The sequence below is a fragment of the Vidua chalybeata genome, chromosome 8 (genome assembly GCF_026979565.1).
Source record: "Vidua chalybeata isolate OUT-0048 chromosome 8, bVidCha1 merged haplotype, whole genome shotgun sequence".
In the NCBI taxonomy this organism is placed as follows: Eukaryota; Metazoa; Chordata; class Aves; order Passeriformes; family Viduidae; genus Vidua; species Vidua chalybeata.
The window spans coordinates 36061236-36081870 of record NC_071537.1 but is presented as its reverse complement, the minus strand read 5'-3'; the positions used below and the strand labels follow the sequence as shown (position 1 = coordinate 36081870).

The window sequence follows — 20635 nt, the reverse complement described above, 5'->3', positions numbered from 1 at the left end:
CGCAAGGTTCCATGATGTCCCAATTGTCTCCTTGGCTCTGGACGGTAACAATGGAACCTTGGTTCCACAAGGTTCCATGATGTCACAATGGTCTCCGCGGTTCTGGACGGTAACAATGGAGCCTTGTTTCCACGAGGTTCAATGGTGTCACTATGTTCTCCTTGGCTCCGGACGGTAATAATGGAGCCTTGGTTCCACGAGGTTCCATGATGTCATAATGGTCTCCGCGGTTCTGGTCGGTAACAATGGAGCCTTGGTTCCACGAGGTTCCATGATGTCACAATGATCTCCTTGGTTATGGACGGTAACAATGGAGCCTTGGTTCCATGCGGTTTCATGATGTCACAATGTTCTTCTTGGGTCTTGCTGTGGTTTGATATGGTAGTGAATTTTTTGTTCAGTAAGTTGGGTCAAACTATTTAGTGGTAAGGTTTGCATATTGTTACTTGCAGTGACTACTGAAAGTATGGACACGCTTTTGGGAACACAGAGGGTTAGAATTAAGAACTTCTAGGGGAACTCTCTCTTTCCTTCTGGTTAGAGAGTGCAGACTCTCTCTGGTTTAGCTATAGGCTGGGTGGGGGAGGGGAAGCTATGTGGCTTTGTGTAAGCTGAGGGGACTGAAGGTTTGGAACTGAGCTGGCTTTTGCGGACAGAAGGGTGGAGAGAAACGGAGATGCTTTTGTCTTTCCCTTCTAGAGGGAAAGAGACAGAGATCTTGACGGCACCTGGAAAGAGGAGAAGGAGAAAGAGGGGGGATGATGCTCAGCGTGGGAATGGAGAATGCTGGACAGAGATTTCAGCTGTCTAGGGAGTCAGAACTTTTAACCCTTTCCTGGGAAATGAGGGCTTTGTAAAATATTACCCCTCCTCGGTTTGTAGTAGAAGAGAGACAGTCTAGGCCTTGAGATGTTAGAAAAAGAAATTTTGAGGTGGGAGGAGATGATGGAGGTAGCTTTTAGCTAGACTTTTCTTGTTAGCCGTAGACTAAACCAAATTTTCCTGCAATAGAGACTGCATTTTAGGGGGATGCAGTGGTGACCCAAGGAGACCTGCTTCAGCAACCACCAGCACAAGAATAGCAAGAACAGAAGAAAGCTAAAGAGAGAATGGTGATGGCCTGTGTCTTCAGGAAGAAGACGATCTCTGTTCCTGGATCCTTGGCCCCAGGGGAAAATTGGGGGGACTGTGGTCCCAAGATGAGAAGCTGAACGTTGTCTCTTTTGCTCCATAGCAAAGCATCCTTAAAGGAGCCCTATGGGCAGTCGGTCTGAAACAAAAACTTTAAGAAATTTAGAGATTTTAGAGGAGCTAAGATTTTAGTTAGAGACAAGTTTTACTAGAGTTAATTAAAATAAAAAGATTCTGTAAGTGGGCCTTGATGAAGTTAAGAGTTAGTAGTTAACTAAGAATTGATTGCTTGTCAACACAATGTTTAGTGAGCTGGGTTTATAATGAAGAATATAGAAACTGACAAATAGCTTTTAGGAACGTAAGACAATTGTGGGCCTCCTCTGTTCTGAAACCAATTGAAGACAAGGAATGGGAGTTCTACCAAGGTTCATTTACCATATTTGCATTGAAAAGGTAGAAAGGTCAGAATGAGGAAGACTTCATTGACTTCCTCATTTTGGGACCCCTCCCCATGAAAGGGACCACCAACCCATTTCAAGGAACAAACTACGCATGCTTAATAGCTTTTGAAATGATTAGCATAGGAAGCGAGGAATGGGATGTACCAAAATGATGAATATGTCTTTGTATTTTAAATATTCAATTCTTGTGTGGATAAAAGGACTCTGTAATCATTGGAAAGGTGCAGTGTGTATTTGGGAGCTATCCCGCACGCTGTCCGGCGTCGCAATAAACATACACTTTCTAACTTTAAAACTGTTAGAGAGTTTTTGTCCGTGTCAGTTGGATATTGGTGCTAGATCAATATCCATATTTCTTTAATCAATCATTTTGGTGAGCCAGCCAGGAGAGCTGCTTTCTATGGCCGTGGGGCCAGTGGGCTCCGGGACCCCTCTGGGCGCCCACCCAGGAATTTCTGGGAAGGGGGATCCTGTGATCTCACTGACTACCCGGGGAAAGACCAGAACCTGCTGGAACTACGGACAAAAGGTATGTGTATTTTTGGGGAAAGGTACCTTATTATATGAACAGTTAATAGGACACGAGAGACGTCTCGTATCAGTAGTCTGGTAACCCGTGTCCAGTAGTGGGGACCCAGAGTTTGGTGGTCCGTGTCTCATAGAGGAGACAACGGCACCAGGGATTGTTGGTCTGTGTCTCGTAGTGGAGACGACAGCTGTGGTGTTGTGAATTTGGATTGAAGCAGGAGTAACTGGTTTCAGCTTGGAATTTAAAGGTGCACCTTAGTAATCAATAATTTAAGTGGTTAGTCCAAATTTTTTGGGACGCAAAGGGTCCCGCTGTGGGTTTCAGACAATTTTGGTTGTGACCCCGAGCACTGTGTGTGTGTGTGTTGCAATTGGATCCGTGTTTGTTTGGTGGGTTTGTGATTTTGTGTATTTATGTTGTGGAAAACTATTTGTGTATTGTATTTGTTGTGGTTTGCAAGAGTTTGTGTTGCGAGCATTATAATTTGTGTGATTTGTTGTATGTTATATTAACCTTTGTAAGCGTTTTTAATGAGTTTTGTGAGTCTAAAGTTGTTAAAGGTTTGTGAAATCCCTGCATGCTTTGCAGAGCGATATTGACTTTGTTTGGGAGAGAAGACTGGTTTAAAGTATTTGTATTGAATTTAGATTGTGTGTTAGAGGGGAATTAAGCTGTGTGTGAGCTTAGACAGCATGCATTTTAGGCTGTGAGATTTTATTTGATATGTTGTAGGGTGAGAAAGACTTTGTCAGTTAAATTTGTTTGTTTTAGTTAGAGAGCGGAGTGAAAAGCCCAAACTATTCCTGATACAGTCATTTGTTTCCTGAGTAACCAGAGGAGAGTTCAGGCTCTGTAACCTCAGGATACATTTTTCAACTAACCCCCTGGAAAATTTAAGTTTGGCAAGTGTTTATTGGTAACTTACCCCCTTTTGTGGAGAGATTTGTGCTGTGCTCCGGTTGGAGTTTGTGTGATTTTTAGCAAGATCCTGTTAAAACTTTTGTTGAATGTGTTTGGGGTCATGAAAAAGCCCCTGCCTGTTTTCTTTTTGATTTAATGGGTGATTGATAACCTGCAACTTGGAGTGTTTAACTACATTGTGTGTTACATTGTGTGCTTTTTTATTTAATGAAAGAGAATTTTTTTCCCATTTTTCCTTTTTGTATAAGTTTTTTTTTTTTTCCTCAACAGCTGCTGCTCTGAACCCTGTTTTAGAAGGGCTGCTAACTTTTTTTTTTTTTTGAGAAGAAAATTAATTAACAAGATGCTTTACCCCTTTTGTTTGCTAGCTTAGCTATATGACCAGGACCAGGAGGCACAGGAACCGAGAGCCTGGTTCAGAGGTATTCCCTTGCCCAAAGAAAGATTGCTGCTGTAATCCGTGGATTGTGTTTCGGTGTGCAGTCTGTCAGGACTCGTGGGTCCGAAAAGGGTATAGGTGGCTAATACCTAAGACTGGAATTTGTGCTCTCTGTTATACAAAGGAGCAAGAGGCTACACAGAAAGTTATACGAATTTTGTTGGCAACTGGTCAAGAGGTCCCTGGTAGCAGTAAATATTTGAGTTGTTAGAAAACGGGGTTTCAGGTTCCTTGAAGAAACCGGTGGAAATTCTTAGAGTTGAGTGTGGCCAGTATATTTTTGTACCAGAGGGATACCAGGTGAAGCTTAAGAACTGGGATAAGATCAAAAGGCATTTTGAAAAGGAAAATCCTAAACATGGGGGCAAATGAGAGCAAAGAGATTCCCAGAGGAAGCCCTTTAGGGTGTATCTTAACACACTGGAAAGAGCTAGTGGGCTATGGTGGTAGTGAAACTAAAAGGGAACTTGTCAAATTTTCTACGCAGTGGTGGCCACTCTATAGACTCGATAGGGGAGTGAAATGGCCAGCAAATGGTACGCTAGACTATGAGACTCTATTACAGTTGATGCTTTTCCTTAGGCGTGAACAGAAGTGGCAAGAGGTGACTTATGCTGATATGTTTTTCAGTTTGCGAAATCACCCTGAGTGGCAAAGGGATTGTGGAATTGGGCCACCATCTGATCCACTGGTACTGGCTCTTGAAAAAGATAATAAAGCTAACAGGGAAAAGCTCAAACGGTGTTGTAGCACATGTTCAATAAATCAAAGCTGCTCGCACCCAAGTAAAGCGTATCCAATAGAGATCTTAGAACAAGAGACAGTAGAGACACTTTTACCAACCCCTAGAAACCAGGGGAGAGGGAGGGTGGAGGAGAGCGCAGAAGAGACCGTAGGAAAACAAGTAAAATCAGAACCCTCACCAACCTCAGCCTCCCCTAACTCACCTTCTGGTTCATCTGCCCGGGGAAAAACAATAATTGAAGAAAGGGTTTCCCCACCAACTCCTAAATCAAGGGAGTCCTCGAGGCTTTATCCACTGTTGTGGATGTTGGTGAACTTAATGGGAAGAATGATGATGTCTAATTTTATTTCAGAAGGCTGAATGATTTTTTTATTATAATTATGTTATAGTACATTAATATGTTACATAAAAGAGGATATTAAATACTACATGCTACTTTCTCTAATTATCATATTTAACTAACTTACAACTTGTGATCTTGTTCTCTAGAGCTTAGACACAGGTGGATCTGATTGGCCATCAGGCCCAAAAAATCCACCATGGTTTAACTAAGCGCTCACTCTGGGTAAACAATTTTCTAAACACATTCTACAAGAGAAAAACAAGGAGCAGAAATATAAATTGTTTTCTCTTTTATTTTTCTCTGTATACTTTAATAAAAAATCTTAAGAGAGAGAGAAATGTACTTACCACAATCCACCGTTGCCTAGTAGTGATAGTGAATGGGATGAATCTGGACCAAGCCCCGAGCCTTCCCCACAAGGTCCAATAGCGTCAAGGACCAGAAGGCAAACCAGAATGAACCTACCCCCACAAACAACTAAAAAGCAACCTAAAAGAGTCATACAAGCACCCTTAAGGCAAGCTATGACCTCTGATGGGGAACCAAGGATAATTAAGGTCCCGTTTTTCTCAATGGATTTGGAAGCTTGGGAAAAGACTGCTAAAGGTTATCGGAATGACCCGATAGGGGTTGCCAAAAGGTTTCAGTTTATGGTTAAGCAGCATTTACCTGATTGGGCAAATATACAGTTACTACTTGATGCCTTAACAGAAACAGAGAAGCAGTTGATTTTGAAGGCAGCCAAGGACTTAGCTGAAGATGCTTGTGTGCCAGCACAAGAGGATATTAAAGATGTATTTCCTCTCCAGGACCCGATGTGGGATCCCAATGAACCGGAAGAATTAGCACAGCTTAAAAGATATCAAGACTTTATAGTGAAAGGACTAGAACGAGCAATTCCTAAGACCATAAACTGGTCAGCCTTATATGCTGTGAAACAAGGTCCCTCTCAAAAACCTTCTGAATTTTTAGGTCACCTGCGGGACGCGATGCGGAGGTATACCACCCTGGACCCTGGATCGGATGAAGGAATACAACAACTAATACATTTATTTTTAGGACAATCCACAGGAGATATTAGGCGGAAACTTCAGAAGATCCGGGGCCCAAACAGCCGAGACTTGGAGACTATTGGATGAAGCCTGGAGAGTCCTTAGTAATTGGGAGGAAGGATATAAACAAGGGATGAAGAAATTAGTAGCAGTAGTAAGGGAGGAAAGAAAGGAGAAGCGTGAGCAAGACCCGCCAAGACAAGGACCACCCCAACTGGGAAAAGATCAATGTGCATTTTTCAAGAAATTTGGACACTGGAAAAACCAGTGCCCGGAACGAAGAAGGGGTGATGAACAGAGAAAAAGCGATTGGGGGGGAGAAAGGGTGGCTGCTCATGCAAAGGAGGACTGAGGATCGGAGGGCCCTACCCTAGGGAACCCTCTGGTTCTAGTCAAACTGGGGAATAAAGAAAAAGAAGTAGAATTTTTAGTGGACACAGGGGCAACATTTTCAGTGTTGAATAAGGCCCTAATACCTCTAACAAATGATGATGTTATGGTGAAGGGGGCTTCTGAAGGGGGCTTATGGTCAATCTGAAAGAGCTTATTTTTGCAAACCATTAAAGTAGAAATTGGGAAAGCAATGGGGAATTCACCGATTTTTTATATATGCCTAACGCTCCATCTGCACTTTTGGGCAGAGATCTGCTGGAGCAGCTAGATGCAAAAATAATACTTAAAAATTGAGAGATTAGCTTGGAGGTAAAAGACCAACAATACGTGGAGTTGTTAAGCCTAATGTTAATAACCAAGGAGATTGAAACTGTAAGTAAAGAAGAGAAAAACTTCAAGAAAATAATGGATCAAGTATTCCCTGGGGTATGGGCTTCTAATATACCAGGGAGAGCAAAGAATGCATTACCTATACAAATCAAGCTCAAGGAAGGGGAATGACCAGTGAGGGTTAAACAATACCCCCTGAAGAAAGAAGACAGAGAAGGGATTAGCCCAATTATAGAAAACTTTTTGCAAATAGGACTGTTAAAAGAGTGTCAATCTGATTTTAATACTCCTATTTTGCCAGTAAAGAAGCCTGATGGGTCATACAGGTTAGTACAAGACTAAAGGGGCTGTTAACAGAATAACTGAAGACTTGTATCCAGTAGTTGCTAACCCTTATACCTTGTTAACTCATTTAACACCTGAACTAATCTGGTTTACCATTTTAGATTTGAAGGATGCTTTCTTTTGCCTCCCTCTCCATGAAGCCAGCCAGAAAATTTTTGCATTTGAATGGGAAAACCCCAAAACTGGACAGAAGAATCAGCTCACATGGTGTGTACTACCACAGGGATACAAGAACTCCCCCACTATATTTGGGGAACAGCTTGCCAGGGACTTAAGAGTCTTGGGAACCTCCACCAGGAGAAGGGCAGTTGCTCCAGTACGTGGACGACCTCCTGATAGCCACCCAGACCCAGGAAACATGCGTGGACTGGACGGTAAGCCTCCTAAACTTTTTGGGCCTGCAGGGGTATCAAGTATCCCAGAAGAAAGCCCAGATGGTGAGGCAAACAGTCATTTACCTGGGTTACGAAGTGAGTGCTGGACAAAGGACCTTGGGCCAGGATCGCAAAGAGGCAATATGCCAGACCCCGAGACCTCAGACAGTGAAAGAACTGAGAACCTTTCTAGGCATGACGGGGTGGTGCAGGCTATGGATTTATAACTATGGGTTACTTGTTAAGCCTTTATATGCCCTGATCACGGAAGGGAGCAGCGATCTCCAGTGGACAAGAGAAGCAACCCAAGCCTTCGATCAACTAAAGAAGGCCCTCATGTCAGCTCCAGCTTTAGGACTTCCAGACGTGAGTGAACCATTTTTCTTGTTTCCCCATGAAAAGCAAGGGATTGCCTTAGGAATATTAGCACAGAACTTGGGCCTGTATCGGAGAGCAGTGGCTTATCTCTCCAAACAGCTGGATACGGCAGCTAAAGGATGGCCAGGGTGTCTCAGAGCTGTTGCAGCACTGGCAGTGAACATCCAGGAAGCGTGCAAATTCACCCTGGGCCAGAAGATGACTGTGCTAGTGTCCCACACAGTTGTCCCTTGAGGCAAAAGGGGGACATTGGCTCTCTCCACAGAGGTTTCTGAAGTACCAAGCTGTACTAGTAGAACAAGATGATGTTGAAATTGTGGTAACTAACATTATGAATCCAGTTTCCTTTCTCAGCAGGAGTATGGGAGAACCAGTGATCCATGACTGTCTGGAAAACATTGAAGCCACCTACTCCAGCCACCCGGATCTGAAGGACACCCCACTCGAAGGTGCTGAGGCTTGGTTTACTGATGGAAGCAGCTATGTCATCAGTGGAAAAAGGCACGCTGGATATGCGGTTACCACAAGCAGAGAGGTAATAGAGTCTGGACCCTTATCAGCAAACACCTCTGCACAGCAGGCTGAAATAATTGCCTTAACTCGAGCCTTAGAGCTGGCGAAAGGAAAGGAGATTAATATCTACACGGACTCAAGGTATGCATTCGGGGTGGTTCATGCACATGGAGAGAAGGCTATTGGAGAGAGAGAAGGCTATTGAATTCGCAAGGAAAGAATATTAAATGTGCACAAGAAATATTGAGACTACTAGATGCAGTACAACTACCTGAGAAAGTAGCCATCATGCACATTAAGGCACACCAAAAAGTGAGCTCTGAATTGGAAGAAGGGAATATGCTGGCGGACAGAGAGGCAAAAGCCGCAGCCAAAGGTGAGGTATTTGAGGAGACAGTGGAAGCAACATTGATCCCAGATGGAAAAATTTCTATTGAAGGTAAGCCACTGTACAATAAAAAGGATAAGAAACTTATTAAGGCAGAAAAAGCAAATTATAATCAAGAAGGATGGGCTGTAACAGAGGAAGGGAGACTTATAGTGCCTTCCTATTTGTTGGGGTCATTAGTGCAGAAAGAACATGAAAAGACACATTGGGGAACAGATGCCCTGTATAACCATCTGAAAGGAAAAATTATAGCTAGGAAACTACAGGGTACAGTAATACAAGTAACTCGTCAGTGTAGCCTTTGCCTCCAAACTAATCCCAAAAACATTACAAAGCCTAAAGTTGGACAAATTGGGAAAGGTTGTGGACCTGGGCAGCAGTGGCAAATCGATTTCACAGAATTACCCAGAAAGGGGGGATATCGTTACCTCCTGGTATTGACTGATACCTTTTCAGGTCGGCCAGAAGCTTTTCCTACTAGGACAGCTAAAGCACGAGAGGTAACCAAAGCATTGTAGCAAGAAATAATACCGAGGTTTGGAGTTCCAGCCACCATATCCTCAGATAGAGGGCCACATTTTATTTCCAAAATTGTGCAACAGATTAGCCACCACCTGGGGATAGACTGGGAGCTACATACCCCATATCATCCTCAATCGAGTGGCCAAGTAGAAAAGATGAATCATTTGATTAAACAACAAATTGTGAGACTGGGACAAGAGGCAAACCTACCTTGGCCCCAGGCTCTCCCATTAGCATTATTGCGAATCCGGACAAAACCAAGGACAAAAGAAAAACTGAGCCCCTTTGAAATATTATATGGAAGGCCATATGCAGTTCAGGAAGGAACCACACCGACACAAGTAGGGGAGGAAACCCTACATAAGTATATGGTAGCCCTGAATAAACAACTGAGGGAAGTTCAAAAATATGTGGCTGGAGCACAAAACAGAGAATTAGATGGACCAGTACACGATGTACAACCTGGGGATTATGTATATGCTAAGTCTTTTGCAGAAAAAACCTTGGAACCGCAGTGGGAAGGACCATGCCAGGTGCTCCTCACCACCTTTACTGCAATCAATATCAAAGAACAGAAGGCCTGGATCCATCACTCCCGAGTGAAGAAAGCCCCTGAGGGAGTCTGGAAAGTGACACCAGGCGACAACGAACTGAAGCTGAAGCTCACCTGGAACAGCAAATAAATGGACCTATAGAAATCATGGACATAATGGAGAAGGTCGTAACTATTACAGCCACGGCTATAGTTGTAACAGGAGCCCCATACAATGCCACGCAGGTACAAGGTAACTGGAATATACCGGTGCCAAGGAAGGGCCTACAATCCCCACTCTCGTAAGGCCCTAAACGAGATTCTAAAGGTCACAAATGCACATTTGTGGGAAGGGAGAAATGTTTGAGGATGTAATTATACGACAAGGTGGTGTCTGTCTCAGGACAGCATGCCCCACCGTAATGATAGACAACCTAAGCATGAATGAGACTCAGTTTAATTTATGTGTCTAACTTTGTCAAAATTGAGGAATGTGACTTCTCCTACTGGGCACCTGTAGTATCACACCAATATAGGAAAGCCACTTTAGTTACTGTACAAAAAAATAGTGCCTGTGCCCATAGGAATGAATTTGACTTTAGTTGCTCAGTTGTTAAAACATCAAGAACTGAGAGAAATTTTGAAAGGGATTAGAGATGCAGGGAAAAAGACTTTAATCACTATACACCATGACACAGAAACCATCAAAAGAGTTTTTAAACTATTTGAGGAACACTTGTCTCGTCATTGGTGGCATGTGCTTTTTGGATGGTCACCAACAGCAACCGGCATACTTAATACTTTAATTCATCCTATCATTGTGTTGCTTATTTTAGTTAGTATAAGCTTGATTTTGTTTATTGTGATACTTGTTTGGAATTAGAAGATGATACGAGGAATGACGGCCCTAAGTTCCTTATCAAAATCATATGGTTTAGTCTTGAGAAACGGTAGGCACATGTCTTGGGCAGATGAAGAGAAATCTATATATTGAGTAAAAGAATTTACTCATTTCAAAGAAGAAGTGGGGAATGAAACATAAACTTTAAGAGATTTAGAGATTCTAGAGGAGCTAAGATTTTAGTTAGAGATAAGCCTTACTAGAGTTAATTAAAATAAAGGGATTCTGTAAGTAGGCCTTGATGAAGTTAAGAGTTAGTAGTTAACTAAGAATTGATTGCTTGTCAACACAGTGTTTAGTGAGCTGAGTTTATAATGAAGACTATAGAAACTGACAAATAGCTTTTAGGAACATAAGACAATTGTGGGCCTCCTCTCTTCTGAAACCAATTGAAGACAAGGAATGGGAGTTCTACCAAGGTTCATATTTGCATTGAAAAGGTAGAAAGGTCAGAATGAGGAAGACTTCATTTACTTCCTCATTTTGGGACCCCTCTCTATGAAAGGGACCACCGACCCATTTCAAGGAACAAACTACACATGCTTAATAGCTTTTGAAATGATTAGCATAGGAAGCGAGGAATGGCATGTACAAAAATGATGAATATGTCTTTGTATTTTGGGTATTCAATTCTTGTGTGGATAAAAGGACTCTGTAATCATTGGAAAGGTGCGGTGGGTATTTGGGAGCTATCCCGCACGCTGTCCGGCGTCACAATAAACATACACTTTCTAACTTTAAAACTGTTAGAGAGGTTTTTGTCCGTCACAGTTGGATATTGGTGCTAGATCAATATCCATATTTCTTTAATAAATCAGCACACCAAAGAATGGCCTTCTTTTTGCCTCTGTATAGTGCTATGTTTCCAAAGTGACTTTCAATGGAATGTGTTAAGGCAAATTAATTGCTGCTTGTAGATGGGAACAAACTTCCAAATCCTTCACGTTCTCCGGCAATCGCTATTAATTTGAGAAGTTTGCAAATGTTGGAAACTCCTTCAGTTGTGCAATGAGAAGTAAAGCCTTTAAGAATTGAGGATTCTTAAATGCCCTGATCCCGCAGAGCAGGGCAGGGTTTGCTGGTGGTTTGAGCTGTTCCTAAAGATCCTGTCGGGCTGTCTTACACACTTGGAGCTAGGGATTCCTTCCAAGCTGGGCCATTTTGGGGGGGCTGGGGGCAGCCCCAGGGCAGGTGACAGTGTGTGCAAGGTCCCTTTGTGACACGCTGCAGCATGGTCAGCCTGGAATGGAACAGGACAGGGTGTCCAAGGGCCCTCCCTTTGTGACACGTGGTGACATAGGAGCTGGCGGTGACAAGAGCACGCCACAGTGCTTGGTGCACGCATCAGGACAGGACAGAACTGAGTAGTGCTGTGAGGAGCCCCCCCACAGCGTGCTCATTTGTGTCTGACCCAGCAATTTTCCAAGGCGTTATTCCTGCAGCTGACCTCGCGGCCAGACTGTGGGACTTGGTGATCAGAATCATTTACGAGGAGTCTCCTGTCATTGTGGCAGGAGCCCTCCAGACCACAGTGCAGGACTTGCTGTCCTGCAGCCTTCCTGAGGCTCCTCTGTCTCAGGTGCCTTCAAGGCTCAACTGCAATTGTTGACTTGGATATATCCTGAGACATCTCTCTAGAAGGTGCCTTCAAGGCTAGCTGGTGGAATGGCGGGCAGATTTCTCAGCCTGTGCAAAGTGTTCAGGAGGGGAAAAAAGAAAGGCCCTGGAGCTGCCCCAGCACAACAGCCTGAAGAGCCAGAGCAGAGCCAGACACTGCAGGATGGTGAGTGGCAGAGTGGGGCCACAGGGCTGATGCCTGCAGCCAGCTTGACCCCATCCTATCCCATCCTATTCCATCCCATCCCAGCCCATCCCATCCCATCCCATCACCTGGGGACATGCCCATGGACAGGACAGAACAGGGGCCGTGCTCCATCCCCTGGGGCATCCCGGGGCTCTCCCTGCCTGGGGAGCGCAGGGCTGGGCTGTGTTCTCCGGCCTCTCCCGCAGCCCCTCAGCTCTGGCTGCGCTCGCTCTTTGCCAGATGCAGCCCTGGACCGGACACAGGAGCGGGAACCCACCCGTGGCCGCTTCCACAGAACCCTGAAGGTACCAGCAGCCATCCCCACCTGGGCTGGGCCTGCTGTCACTGCTCAGCCCAGCACCACATTTGGAGCACTCCATGGAACACTCCGGGCTTCCCTGTCCTTTGTTCTCCTGCAGATGTTCCGGAGGTTCCTGCGCATTCGGCGTAGAAAGACCTCAGTGAATGAGGATGTGGCCATCACAAGCACCAAAACGAGGGAGACTCAGGGCCTCACAAATACTGGTACCACGCCTGCTCCAACTATGATTCCTGCTCCCACTATGGATTTTTTCAAAGAGACTGCTGTTCCTCCTCAGCAGCGGGTAAGCAGCCGGGGGCCAGGCCTGGAGGCCTCCCAGGATGGTGTGTCCCCTCAAGCCACGGTCACTGGGCCCCTCAGCCTTTGAGGCCAGCACAGTGTGGCGGGAACAGAAGCACTTCTTGGGGGAAGCTGGGCAAGTTTCTCCCTTGGACAGTGCTCCAAGTCTCCCCCATGTCTCCTCCAGGTGCCAGCCAAGGTGAAGGACATCCACCAGAGTCTCCTGTCCCACGTCTCTGCGGATGCCAGGCTGCAAAGGGACATTGTGAGGCTGGCTGAAGAACACCCTGCTGACGTGGTGCTGACCCTCCTGCGCTGTGCCCCAACATGTGACAGGTACGGGGCCCACGAGTCTTCAGAGCTCAGGGCTCAGCAGCTTTTAGGGCCCATGGCCCTGCACAGCCTGTCCAATGGGGTCTGCCAGACAGGCAGAGAGGCCCAGGACCCTCGGGCCCCTCTGTTTCCTGAGCCTGCTGCCAGTGCTCCTTCCCTGCCCTTCAGGGCACCGGGGCTCTGTCACCTGGGCCCCCACAGCTGCACAGGGCATGGTGCTGTGACTGAGATGCCCCTGACACAGAGCTCCCATCCCACAGAGCAGCTGCAATGATGTGGAGAGCCATAGCCTCATCGGGACCAGCAGTGGAGAAAGTGCTGCCAACACTGCTCTGTGTGATGGAGAACTGGCCACAGCACAGAATGTGCACCTCCGATGGGGACAACGAGGCTGTTTTTGCCCTGGCTGTGAGTTTCTGGACCTGGCCTCTGCTCGCCCCCAGGTCACCTTTCCAGCAGCATTCCATCCTCTCCGTGCCTCTGGCGCTGGGCTGAAACCGGGGCTAGGGGCAGGCTCAGGGGGCACCAGGCCCGCTGCTCCCCCTGCCTCTGCCCTTGGGCCCTGCCCATGGACACCTCGGCACTGAGCGCTGCCTTGGGCTGCTTCTTTTGCAGGCAACTCTGGTGATCTGGGTGATTGTGCCTGTGTACAACAAGGCGACGATCCCTTTTACTGGGCGATTGTTTGTGGCTCTGCTCTTCCATGTTGCCATCACCACACAGCAGATGCCACCAGAGGAAGTTGCTAACTTCTGGAGAGCGTGCCGGGAGGAACAACGCCTTCCCAGCAAGCCCAACAGGTCCCAGTCCTCCTGTCCTTCCCGTGCCCTTGTGGCCAGTGCCAGTGCTCCCAGTGTGACCTGGGCTTTGCTCTGCATACAGGTTTGCAGTGCAGGCCATGAAGGCTCTGCTCTACCGACTGCCGAGTGACAAGGTGGTGATGGCTATGGAGCGCAAGCGTGGCTGGGACACGCTGCTGCGTGCTCACACCCAGCACTATGCCGTGGGTCTGCTGGCCAGGTGAGACCCCCCTCTCCCCACTGCCCCCGGCATTTGTGCCCTGTCTCCAGGTGCCACTCACAGTCCCTGTGGTCATGGGCCAGAGGGCCTTGTCACCGAGGAACAGCCGAGCAGACTGGAAAAGGCTGGGAAAGGAGGGTGCCCAGAAAGGGCTGCCTCACAACGCACCCACATCCCCTCCAGGGATGCTGGGGAAAGACCGGACCTCTGTGACTCAGTCCTGGGAGTGGATTGGTCTCCCCACCTCAGCGCCTTTTTCCCCCCTGCCAGGGAGATGCGCCGTGTCTCGATCCTTTTCTGTTCTTGCATCGCACCCCACGTGCTCTGGCACCTCAGCAGGGAGGAGCCATGCTGGGATCTGCCTGCCCTGGCATTCCTTGTGGAGGTGAGCCTGTTGGTCAGCGCTGCCTCGCTCAGCTGCCTCCCAGCTCCCTGCCCTCTCATAGCCACAGCTGCCTGGGACAGTGCCCATGCCCTGTGCTGCTGCCTGGGCCCAGCCCTGTGCGCTTCTGGGCTCCTGCCGGCCGGCTCCCCTGTCACTGCCCTGTGCCTTTCAGGTCCTGGATTGCCTGGACTTGAGTAAATGTGGTGGCAGCGTCCTGAACATCATGTCAGGGCACCTCCAGAGTGAATGCAGTCAGAGGCGTCGCCTGGCACTCAGAGGCCTCGTGGTGCCCAGCAAGGATCCCTCGATGGTGAGAAGGGGGCAGCGGCTGAAGCTGCGCCGGGCAAAGCAGCCCCTTGGGCTGGCAGGGCTTCAGGAGCTGAGGCAGCTACTCCCAGCTCTCCTGCCTCACCTGCCCCAGTGCTTTGGGACAGGCCTTTGGCCTGTGGGCCCTGCAGCAGCAGGGTGGGGTTGCAGTGCCAGGGCGGTGTTGGCCATGCAGCCGTCCATGGCTTCCCAGCACAGCCTTGTGTTCCACACAGGCCGGAAGGATGTGCAGTCTGTCTTGCAGCCTTCTGGAGCTGCTGAGGGATGCAGATGGAGAGGTGGTCAGCATGAGCCTCCGTGTGCTCACGAATGTGCTCCCGCACCACGGCATCCTGCGATCCAGCATCATTGCCCCAAAGCTGGCTGAGGTGCTCCTGCTGCTCTTTGACCACGTAAGGTTCTGCATCCTGAGCCACAGGCATCAGGTGCTTCCCAGAAACTTTGTGCCCTGTGGATTTTCAGGCCTTTGCCCAGGTGGGCCTGGAGTAGCTGGTGTAGGTCTTTTCCTTTCCTCTAGAAAAACAGCCACGTGCAGTTGCTCTGCATTCAGCTCTTCTGTAAGCTGATGGAATTGGTAGTGGATGAGGGGAAAAAGCCCCTGAAGACAATTGTGAACAAGAGCCTGTACACACTTTTAATCTACTGCCATGATGACAACTGGCACGTGGCAAAGGTGAGCATTTCTATGATGCTGGGAGGGGGCTCGGCTGCCTCCTGCCCTGGCGCCTGGCGGGCTGCAGCCTCCTCCAGGCCTTGGCACAGGGACACAGGTCTTGTGCCCTGGGCTGTGGGGCCATCTCTGGGTCTCTGCTGCTCTCCAGGCCTCTCGGGAAACGCTGCATTGTGCGGCCAAGTTCCTGATGAGGAGAGATCTCGAACAGCTGGTGGAGAAGGAGCAGCTGTCAAAGTTTGTCAAGTGCCTGGTAAGAACGGCCTGGAAGGCCCAGCCTCAGCCTGGAGAAGCCCCCTGAGCGCGGTGCTCAGTGTGTGGGCTGGCAGCTGTGCTCCTGCCCGCTGCTGCAGCCAGAGGCCGCGCGGGCTCTTCTCCAGGCTCCCGCGGCCCCGAGCCGGGTGCCGATGGAGCCCCGGCCCGGCGGGGCTGCAGGGCGGCCCCGCGGCTCCCCGGGCAGCAGCCGGCCCTCTGCCCCCTCCAGAGCCCGGCGCCAGCGGCTGCTGGCCGGGCCTCAGGGCTGTGCGGCCAGGGGAGGCCGGGGCTGGGCGCAGGGAGCGGCCGGCCCAGGGGCTGAACCCACGCCAACTCTTCCCTCCTGCCGCTCTCTCCAGCTGGCAGAGGACGGGAGCCGAGCAGCAGAGCACCTGCGCCCTAACACTGAAATTCACGCCAAGTTAGCCCTAAGAGCTGAAGAACTGGGGTCATCCTCTGGATCCAGGCAATCAGTGTCCCAAGAACAGCACCAGGAGACACTGAAGAGCACATCACCTCTTAGTGCTGCTCGCGCTCCAGGCAGAGCTGACGCTGGGCACAATTCTTGTGGCTTCAGCCCTCTCCCTGCCTCTACATAGCTCCCTCCCTCTAGATAGCTCCCTCCCTCCAGCCCTCAGACACTGTCCGTCCCCTTTTTTTCCCTCCACTCTTCCTGTCTTTTGACAGCTCCATTCCTCTAGCCCTCAGACCCTGCCCATTCCCTTTTTTTACCTCCCCGCTCATCCCTTTGTTTCATCTTCCATTAATAAAGAGTTTGGCTTTTTCACTTTGCCTCCGTCTCTGTGGAGATGAAACGACACCAATCCCAAGCCCTGGGACACACAGACCCCTGCTGCCCTTCTCTTCCACACCGTCTTTTGTGCACACACACAGAGGAACGAGGGCAGATCAGGCTGGAAAGGTGCCTGTGCTGAAGCTGCAGTTCCACAGCACTGTGGAGCTGCAGATCTTGCTGAGCACCCTGGAGCCCCTGGAATTTGGAAGAGCCAACCTGAGGATGCTCTGAAGCCAGCTCTGAGGGATTCCATGGCAAGCACCCACGGAGGGCAAAGGAGCTTGGAATGCTGGAAGGTTTCAAGAATAGCTTCCTGAAAGCACAGCAGTGCTCCATCCCTGCACAGCATGAGGAAGAGGACAGAACCAGCGACCATCCGGGCTTAACAGGGAGCTTTAGGTGTGCCTAAGAGCAAATGAAGCAGCAGCGCGGTGCCCGAGACTGGGACGCGCCACCGTGCCAGTGCCTGGAGCGCTGTCAGGCAGTGCCGGGATCCAGGGTGTGGTTCTGGTCTCCAGAGGTGAGGAATGGCAGCCCCAGGCTCAGAGCCAGTCAGAAAACCAACCAAGTGAGCCCACAGAGAGGGCACCCTTCCAGTTTCTCTTGGGCATGGCTGCAAAACAGCCCCTGCTGCTTCTTCCTCCGCCTGTGTTTGGGCTGTGCTGCTGGCAGAGGCAGCCAGGTTGTGCTCTGCCTTCCAAAGCCTGTTGGGAGCGGGCATGAAAAGCGCTGCGTGCACAGCGGAGAGTCCTGGAAGGTGCTGGTAAGAGCGTCCTGCGGGAACAGGGCTCTGGTCTGTGGCCGGGAACAGCCTGGTTTTGGTGCCGTGAGCGCAGGCAGGAGTTGAGGCAGGTGAAGAGGCAGTGAGCAGCTTGTGTTTGTAGAGGGCCTGGGGCTGCACGTCTGAACCTCCACCTGGAAACGCACTTGGGGGAATAGGAGCGAGAGCTGGAGTGCCTGGCCTGAAAGGACATGAAGTCCTTCAGCCTTGCCAGCGTTCCTTAAGGCTGTGTTGGTGTTCCCCAGAAAAGCTGCGCCTTTGGGAAAACGCCTTTGGAGGAAAGGGGCTTGCTTCTCAGGGAAAGCGCTTCCCAGGGAGCTCCCAGTGAGGCAGGTGCAAGTGGGCACCGGCGGAGGCGCGGTCGCAGCGCTCACGGGCCGGGGGCGGCGGGCGGGAGACGAGTGGCGTCGGAAAGTGCAGGACTGAGTGTAAAGAACAGGCAAACTCCAGCTCCTTCCCCTGCCACAGGAGCTGCTGCCCTTTGGGAAGCTTTGCTCTCCATCTGCATCTCCTTCCCACACCAGGACCGCGTCCATCTGTTTCCCGCCAGGAAAACATGGTGCTCACCTGGTGGAAGCCCAAGTAGTCCCGCACGGTAGGGGAGATGTAGAAGATGCAGCCGTCTCCAGTCACGGCGATGACAAATCCATTGAGTGCCTGAATGCAAAAGTTTGGTCCAAACTTACTCTGCCCAGCTTCAATCCCGCTGCTGAAGGATGAAATCCCCCAGCTGTTTCTTCAGCATCCAGGGACAGGAAGGGACCTTCTTCCTCAACAAGGAGCCCCACAAAGAAGGACAGCACTTGGTAACCATGCAAGATTCAGTTCTGTGGAGTTTCTTCTTCTCAGCACAAGCAATGATCCAAGCTGGACTGACCACTTTCTCCAAACCTCCCATGCAACCCCCTCTCACTGCAGGGCTGCTCCTGCATCAGGAGGGACCAGATAAGGAGAGGTTTCATGGAGGATCTGGAGTCCTTCTTTCCAGCTGCGAATAGCTACACTCTCCTAGGGCTGTGCTTTGGACACTACGATCCTTGTGGGTCCCTTCCAGCTCTGCATATTCTATGATTCTGGTGACCATTTCAGGCTGATTTTCCCCAAAAGCAAAGCACTGCACTAGATAGTAATTCATACCCCCTGTTCTTCACTGTGGTGTGTTTAATTTATTAGCGAATGGAAGGAGAGAAATTAGGGAAAGAACACCCGAAATGGAAACCTAGCGTACAGATCCAGCTTGCTGAGGGACCAGTCCCTTCCCTTTGTGTGCTGCAGCCCCCCTGAGGGGTCCCAAGTCAGAGATTTCTGCAAATCACAGTATATGCTTAACATTATCTTTGTGGAGAGAAAAAAAAAGCCACCAGACAGCTCAGCGGGGGGATTTCTGTCACAGGAACACCTCATGAGCTCTCCAGGTGCCTTCAGTCACCCCAGCCTGCCAATGCTCTGATGGTGATGGCTCAACAAATTCCCATCATATGGTCCAAGTCCAAAGCCCTGGGGAGTGCTCAGGAGATGCTGGGGCTGGGGCAGTCACGGGCTCTCTCCTGGCATCCAGCTGCTCCTCTGTGACCATCACACTGGCACACAGCTGGGACCTCGTGTGGTCCAAGATTCACTGCCAAAAGTCACACTGAGCTCCCAGGAGTCACTGCCTCACCAAAATCCCACATGCAGGCTCCTGCTGGGGGTCTGCTCACACTGCCTGCTGCCTGGAGGGCTCTGCAGGAGCAGGGCTGAAGTGACCAAAGCCAGGCTTAAAGAGAGCCAAGCATTCATCTGCTGGTGTGTGGAGAGGTGGGAGAAGAGGACTGAAGGCCCAGAAAGCCTATAGGAGAGCGGGAGAAGGTGGTGAGGCCCTGGCACAGGGTGCCCAGAGAAGCTGTGGTTCCCCTGGATCCCTGGAAGTGCCCAAGGCCAGGCTGGATGGGGCTTGGAGCAACCTGGGATAGTGCAAGGTGCCTGTGCCCATGGCAGCTCATCACAAGATGAGCTTTAAGGTCCCTTCCCACCCAAACCATTCTGGGATTCTGTGAAAGGCCAGGCATGGGAGATGCCAAGAACACAGAGTGATTGAAGGTCTTGCACAGACTGGTCCTGCAGCCCCAGTAAGCATGTTCCTCAGCTGATGTGCCCAGATGCTTGTTCAGCAGTCAGCCTGTCCATGGGACCTTCCATGCCAGGCCCTTCCAGCTGACATTTATAGATGGCAGCCCAAAGCAGCAGCACTGTGGGAGGCTGATTCACCAGGCCCTCGTGCTCCGAGCTTCACTGTCAGCTGTTTCATGAGACGCACGTGGCCTTTCTACAAAACATAGCTCTCATTTCCCACTGGTTTTGTCCAGCACTGTTGTCCAACATCCAACTGCTCTTCTTTTCTCCCCCAAAACCTACAGACTGAAGCTGGGCTTTTCCCATCCTAGGCAGGCTGTGAACTCATCCCTATGGAGCTCACACAACACCCCAGGTAAGGCAAGGAGTTCCTGGGGGATGTTTTGCCCCACAGCTCTCAACATTCTCCTCTTGGCCTTTGCTAATGAACCAAGCCAGCACCTTGGGAACTACTCAGGGATCAATCCTTACACCACCATATGACATCCCTGAACCTCTTGGTTGGGATGGAGCTTGTGTCCATGAGATGTAACATAATCAAAGGGGCAGCAAATTGCTGTGGGATGAGAGGGAATGGTGGGAATGGGGATCTGGACCCACCCCAGCCAGGCAGTGCCACTGGTCTCTGTCCCCAGGAACTCATTGCCTGCAGGAATCACAGGGAAGCAGCTCTAGGCAAGGCAGGGTCTCCTCCTGCTCCAAGGATGTGACCACAAGCTCCAGAGAAGCTTGGGGAGACCCCAGATGACCAAGCCACAGCACCATACCTGCAGCAGCAGCTCCTCCTCAGGAAACAGCTCCCTGTCACCCTGCGGCTCCGTCCATCTGTCCCCTCCTGGGGGTCTGGGCTGATCCACGCAGTAGCCAACCTTTGGAGCTGTAGCTGCAAGTGAGAAGGCAAGAAATCAGTGTGGAAGAGGCAAGGCAGGAGCCTCCCACTCCTCCTTCCCACCCCAGGGCTGCTCATGCAGCTACTGGATGCTGTGGACCCAGCACAGCGTGGAGGAAGGTGTGACCATCAGTGGGAACTGGCACAGAGCCCACTTACAGAGCCATGCCCAGCTTGCCCGAGGCTTCCTCCTCGAGGAAGAGATTCTTTCCCCTGCTTGACCTCATTGCTGGAAACCTCACTCCTGCCAGGGTGTGAGGCAGAGATGCAAAGGACAGAGGGGGGCTGAGTGCTTCTGTGCTGCCCAGGCTGGAGAACACCACCCAACATAGCCAGGAGGCTTCTGGTTAGAGCCTGGTGGA

General features: G+C 49.9%; 1 protein-coding gene across 1 annotated transcript; it reads left to right on the top strand.

The window, feature by feature from the left end:
• The first annotated feature begins 9942 nt into the window (after nucleotides 1-9942).
• On the top strand, nucleotides 9943-16482 carry LOC128791870 (uncharacterized). The gene is made up of 13 exons (XM_053949786.1): nucleotides 9943-12083; nucleotides 12345-12409; nucleotides 12524-12709; nucleotides 12893-13041; nucleotides 13299-13446; nucleotides 13654-13838; nucleotides 13921-14058; nucleotides 14329-14443; nucleotides 14616-14753; nucleotides 14986-15162; nucleotides 15288-15443; nucleotides 15592-15693; nucleotides 16055-16482. Exons 1-13 carry the CDS (start codon nucleotides 11966-11968, stop codon nucleotides 16292-16294), a joined length of 1917 nt encoding a protein of 638 aa, XP_053805761.1. The 5' UTR covers nucleotides 9943-11965; the 3' UTR covers nucleotides 16295-16482.
• Nucleotides 16483-20635: the final 4153 nt, after the last annotated feature.